General features: G+C 36.5%; 1 protein-coding gene across 1 annotated transcript; it reads left to right on the top strand.

Annotated features, from left to right (window-relative positions):
* The first annotated feature begins 1,457 nt into the window (after nt 1–1,457).
* On the top strand, nt 1,458–5,025 carry LOC143987368 (olfactory receptor 10C1-like). The gene is made up of 2 exons (XM_077486035.1): nt 1,458–1,489; nt 3,914–5,025. Exon 2 carries the CDS (start codon nt 4,288–4,290, stop codon nt 5,023–5,025), a length of 738 nt encoding a protein of 245 aa, XP_077342161.1. The 5' UTR covers nt 1,458–1,489; nt 3,914–4,287.
* The last annotated feature ends 1,788 nt before the right edge of the window (nt 5,026–6,813 follow it).

Here is a 6,813-nt window from a genome sequence, read left to right on the forward strand (position 1 = left end):
TTGGGATTAACAAGCTCTTTTGACCCATTGTCGTATGGCATGCGGGTCCAACTGTTCTGGTAAGCGTATCCATCTTTTATCTTCCGATTGTTGCATCTACAGGTACCCCCATAGACCAACAGATTGCTGTGAAGTGTCTTGTGGATACTTTGAGTTAAAGTCTATTTGAGAAGATTGGCCACTCTCTCTCCATACAAGTGGACTTGTGTACAGATTGATGAACTGGCAATACTTTTCTTTTCTTTTTAGGATCCACGTCATGTGTCTATAATATGATTATATTGTTCATGCACTATTGTTTTTTTTTTTTTATATAGCACCAGGGACTATATCTCTGCACATAGTGTGGTTTGCACTTGCTTGCTAATTAGCCTAATAGTTTTTTCTTTGTTGAGTATAGGTCACTCACACCTACTCAAAAAAGGTGTGTTTTGAATTTAATGTTTGTTTAGCGCTACATTTTATTTTTAACACTTATCTTAACTTTGTATGTTTGAATGTTAGCCGCTATTTTGATTTAAGTAGCGCAGTGTTTTGCTTTTTTCATATGTCCCTTTTTAACCAATGAAACCACAGTGCTCCTGATTCACTCCCTGGTTATCTCTTGCCTTGACTACTGCAACTCCCTCTTCATTGGCTTACCTTTAAATAGACTATCCCCCTTCAGTCCATCATGAATGCTGCTGCCTGACACATCCACTTTACAAACCGCACAGTGCCTGCTACTCATCTCTGCTAATCCCTCCATTGGCTGCCACTTGCCCAACAAATTAAATTCAAAATACAAAGTTACAAAGCCATCCACAACTCTGCACCCAGCTACATCACTAGCCTAGTCTCAAAATACCAACCTAATCGCCCTCTTCGTTCCTCTCAAGACCTCCTGCTCTGTAGCTCCCTCATCATCTCCTCCCATATCTGCCTCCAGGACTTCTCCCGAACCTCGCCCATCCTCTGGAACGCCAATCTGTCAGGCTGTCTCCAAATGTATCCACTTTTAGGCGATCCCTGAAAACTTTCCTCTTCAGAGAAGCCTATCCTTCCTCCATCTAACAACTGCACTATTTTCTCCATTCGCTCATCCCCCATAGCTATTAGCCTTTTGTATAACTTGACCATCCCTCCTAGATTGTAAGCTCTAACGAACAGGGCTCTCCGATTCCACCCCTTTATTGAATTGTATTGTAATTGTACTGTCTGCCCTAATGTTGTAAAGCTTTGTGTAAATTGTCGGCGCTATATAAATCCTGTATAATAATAATAATAATAATAATAATAATTATTATTATTATTATTAGACTATCTTAATAAAATGCATTATGGGCTTTGTGTTTTGCATTGTCTTATTTACATTATTTCTAATTTTATAAAGAACATATTCAGGAGGGACTCAAGGGTCCTAATGGGAATCTTCCAAGTCTACAATATTCTGTACATAAGCCTCTCTCTCCAATAGTCTCAGCTGTGTTGCTTTTTCTGTTAAAAGCAGGTGAGGTTTACATTTTTTGTTTTATCATAATAATTTGTATGGGTTAGTTCAGGAAGATTCAATACTTTTACAATTACATATTTCTATTCAAGCTGACAAAGCAAACTACCAGAATCATAGAAACGTAGAAAAATGAAAGCAGAAAAAGACTGAGTAGTCCACCTAGTCTGCCAATTTTTTATTTATTTTTTGTTAACTGTATTGTATATCAAAATATTTTACACCTAGGCAAGTCTTGCATTACTAACATTTGAGATATATTTTCATTATTAGCGAATTTATTTTTGTAACAATCTTAACATACAGAAGAAAATATGAAATGTTAATTGAATTCACCTTTCTTCTCTAAATGTAAGAAGCACCCATAGAACAGAAAAAGTATAGAAAAAATATTATCATTATCATCATGATCATAGGCGTGCACAGCCTATTGCATTAGGTTGATCACCTCAAAGCTGAAATACATATGTGTATGCGCATGTGTATATATACTGATGGTTTTCTGTAGATCAGTGGACGGTGTCATTAGGGTAGAAATTGGTGTCAGTAAGGCAGTGGATGGTGTCAGTAGTTTTTATTTAAAAGAAATATGAGCAAGATATTAGAAAACTAAAAATCCCACTCCCTTATCGCTCACGGTAAGTACTAAACTATAGCTGCTGCTATATTACTCGAAAATCTAAAATATGGAGCCAAAGACAGTCACCAATGGTGACTAGCAGCGCTTTGTTTTTTTAAAACATAAACAAAACTAAATATATAAACCTACACCCAGTAAGAAACCTTATAGTATAATTAATTTCAAACTGAAAGCGTAAATACTGTATGTTGGTTGAACTCAATACATTCCTCTATGGATCACTCTGCCTATATATTTCTCATATTCAATAGGCATATGTCTATTCATATATTTGGTCGCAATACAAATGCAAGAAACCAAAAATTCATTACATATACCAGAAACAAAAAAAGTCCATCAATGTTTCAATAATAGTTCATATTCAGCAAAATTACTGCAAGTAAAAAAGTGCTTCAAGTAAAAAAGTGGCAAATGTTGCTAGCAGATCATTCAGAATCTCTGTAGTCCACCACCACACCTCCTGTGCAAATCCCTATAGGTTATGCACTTACCAGAAGACCCTGGTTAAAAAGCACATCTCTTATTAACAGATGACCGATCGTATCTTCAGCTCTCACATATGACAAGGCATCGGATATATCCCCTTGGTTATATATTAGTCACTTTTCTAAAAGGTGATTTGCACATGTGAAGGAATGAAGAAAACTACATAGCGTAATCCCATTTGTATCAAAACATTTATTTATATTAAAAAAACTCATAAAAATGCGCACTCACAAAATCAACATCTTGAATAGTACATAAAATACAAAATCACATTACGATCGGTCCGGTCTAACCTTACACCGCCGTCCGCAGTGTTCCCGGGAAGGGTAGACTGTCAAACGATTGTTCAGTCAGGTAAGCTGCGTGACTACGCCCTAGGTAAGCTGCGTGACTACGCCCTAGTCATGCAGCTTACCTGATTGAACGATCGTTTGACAGTTTTTTCATTTCTGGCATATGTAATGAATTTTTTGTTTCTTGCATTTGTATTGCAACCAAATATATGAATAGACATATGCCTATTGAATATGAGAAATATATAGGCAGAGTGATCCATAGAGAAATGTATTAAAGCGGAGGTCCACCCTAAAGTGGACCTTCCGCTCAGTGGAATTCTCCCCCCCTCCGGCGCCACAATTGGCACCTTTCAGGGGGGAGGGGGGTGCAGGTACCTGTACAGTACAGGTATCTGCACCCACTTTCGGGATAGCTCTCTGCGGAAAGGGGCGTAGATCTACACCCCTTTCCGAAAGTCCCCCGCTGCCTGCTGGGAAACACACAGATCCCAGAGGCAGCGGGTCCATCCTTATTGCGCAGCGCGACTCGCGCATGCGCAGTAGGGAACCGGGAAATGAAGCCAAAAGGCTCCACTTCCTGATTCCCATACCCAAGATGGCGGCGGCAGCACCCAAGAGACGATCGAGAGATCGGCTTCGGGTGCTGACATCGCAGGCGCGCTGGGCGGGTAAGTGTCCTTATTTTAAAAGTCAGCAGCTGCTGTATTTGTAGCTGCTGGCTTTAAAAAAAAAAAAACGGCGGAACTCCCGACGGACTCCCGCTTTAAGTTCAACTAACATACAGTATTTACGCTTTCGGCTTGAAATTAATTATAATATAAGGTTTCTTACTGGGTGTAGGTTGATATATTTAGTTTTGTTTATGTTTATGTTTTAAAAAAACAAAGCGCTGCTAGTGCCTTTGTGTGGTTCACCATTGGTGACTGTCTTTGGCTCCATATTTGAGTTGTTTTTGTTTGTATTATTTTATCTTTTAATGATTTTTTTTTACACATTTTTTAGGAGCCCTGTTTCTCTGACTGAAACTTCAAACTAAAACATACAAAATAATAGTCACTGCTGATGAGTTATTCACTACTAGATGTAAGGTTCAGCTTGAGCTATATAGCCTGTAAACAAAGGTGAAAAGTGAAAAGGTGCACCTGCTGGCTTACAAGAGTGTTAAAATGTTACTATGCAATATTTCATATTTACCTGGCTGGAAGTAGAAAACAATAAGATTGTATATTTTGTCTTGCTATAATAAAATAAAAAGGAAATTATGTAAAAAGCCACTCCACAAATCCTTTTTGAATTATCTCTCAGGTTAAACAAATTTTACCTATTTTCATAAATCTAATTGTTAACAGTTTGAAGCTTTATATAATTTAGTAGTAATGCACAATCTGACCACTATGACTGATTTCATCCTTCTTGGATTTTCATATTTCTCTAAGTGGAACAAGGTGATGTTTGTGGTCTTTCTGATCATCTTTCTTATGACTGTTGTAGGAAACAGTCTTATTATTGTGGCAGTCAGAGTAAACAATAAGCTCCAAACTCCCATGTATTTTTTCCTATCTAACCTTTCAGTACTAGAGATGTGTTATACATCTATCACAATACCCAATATATTATTCTCACTAGCAAGAGGAACCAATGTGATCTCTTTCACTGGCTGCATCATCCAGGTCTACCTATTTACACTGTGTGCCACCAGTGAATGTATTCTTCTTGCTTGTATGGCTTGTGACCGCTATGTGGCCATCTGTCGACCCTTACACTACACAGTCATCATCAATAGGATGGTGTGCCTGTGTTTGGCAGCACTTGCTTGGCTAAGTGGAATTCTAAACTCAACGATCAACACTGTTTTCACAACAAGTCTTTGGTTTTGTGGTAAAAAGTCCATAGAGCGCCTCTACTGTGAGGTTCAACCTCTCATTCGTCTCTCTTGTTCTGACACCCACATAAACGACATCTTGGCTACACTTTCAGCGGTTGTGTTTGGAGTCAGCTGCCTCATTTTCATTCTAGCCTCCTACATTTTTATTTTGGTGACCATATTCAGAACCCCAAGTAGGGCCAGCAGACAGAAGACTTTCTCCACTTGTGCTTCCTATAAAAGAATATGAATACAAAAAGCAGAAGTAAGCCGTTAACGTTATTAATTTAATTTATTTATAGGATTTTCAAATTCCATATCTCTTCCATAGGGTTAACACAGCACCACTGTGGTTCCTTTGTCTACGGTTGGTTGAACACAGACTTATCCAAAATCTAAACAACAGCTGCAGATGGCTATACTTAAGATTACAAAGCGTGCCTTTTTTTACAGTTAGAAACGGCATTATTTAGATTTTGTTTCTTAAAATATATTCATTTTAAATTCTTTAATTCTCATTTTTAGAAAAAAGATGAAGTAAATCATTTAAATGATTGTATACAGTATAAACATAATATGTATTATGTTAGATGTCTGAGTTGTTATACTATGTGCCCAATCATTTACATTTTCAACTTTAATATAGTTTATAAAAATAAAACTTATTTGTGTTAATTTCTTACCTTTTTTAGCTTAGCCTTGTAATTACATATCTAAAAGTAAATTTAACTCCTAGTCGACTCCTCCTCTCCCCCTAGACAGCCCCTCCCTCCCTGTAATCTTCTGGGACACGTCACAGGTCCAGAAGATTGCCTGGCCAAAAGCAGAGCGCAGTGCGTAAGCTGTCATGGCCGGGTGCCCACAGTTGCTATGACGGCGCCGCGGAGAGGAGGGGAAGAGGAGTGAGGCTCCAGGTGGCCACATCGCTGGGCCGTGGGACAGGCAAGTGTCTGTTTATTAAAAGTCAGTAGCTACACGTTAATAAAAGAAAAAATGGGTGGAACTCCGCTTTAACATTTGCTGAGAAATTTAGAGTGATTAAATCTTTGATTTAAATTAATGTATAAATGTTAATATTATTACTGCACTACTACTTTAATTTACTGAGTGCAAAAAACTTCCAGTTACAAAATACATTATTTAAATATTTTTCTTTGCTTTTAAATTCTTTATTTAAAAATTTGTTCAACTATTTACTTAAAATGTGAAATTATTAAATACACATTTTTAAATGTTTATATCATTTCTTTTAAAACAAACATGTAAGTAAAAAAAATCATGTTAAATAATTCATCTTATATTATTCTAATTGGTGTGCACTCATTTCATTCCTATTTTAAATAAATTCACTTTGTAAAACCTGTTATTTTGCATTTCTTCCCTCTTGTAGTTTCAGCTTTGTTAATATATTCATATAATAAATTGATTAAATTTCTATATATATTTTTTTTTGCTGAGAAATGCTAAATATTACAGTGTGCTTAGAGTCCTATTATGAGATGATGTTTAAAATGTTATATAAATAAACATACCTATATTATTAATCATAAAACATTAAAAATTAGAGCTGAACTTTAGGCAAGCAACTTAATTCATCGTTAAAATAAATAATAATATATATATAACAGTATCTCACAAAGGTGAGTACACCCCTCCCATTTTTGTAAATATTTTATTATATCTTTTCATGTGACAACACTGAAGAAATTACACTTTGCTACAATGTAAAATAGTGAGTGTACAGCTTGTATAACAGTGTAAATTTTCTGTCCCCTCAAAAAAACTCAACACATAGCCATTAATGTCTAAACCACTGGTGACAAAAGTGAGTACACCCCTAAGTGAAAATGTCCAAATTAGGCCCAATTAGCCATTTTCCTTCCCCAATGTCATATGACTCTTTTGCGTTACAAAGTCTCAGGTGTGTATGGGGAACACATGTGTTCAATTTGGTGTTATCGCTCTCACTCTGTCATACTGGTTCAACATGGCATCTCATGGCAAAGGACTCTCTGAGGATCTAAAAAAACAATTGTTG

Source organism: Lithobates pipiens, unplaced genomic scaffold (genome assembly GCF_037356315.1).
Source record: "Lithobates pipiens isolate NorthernLeopardFrog02 unplaced genomic scaffold, aLitPip1_a1.2 Scaffold_1, whole genome shotgun sequence".
NCBI classification, from domain to species: domain Eukaryota; kingdom Metazoa; phylum Chordata; class Amphibia; order Anura; family Ranidae; genus Lithobates; species Lithobates pipiens.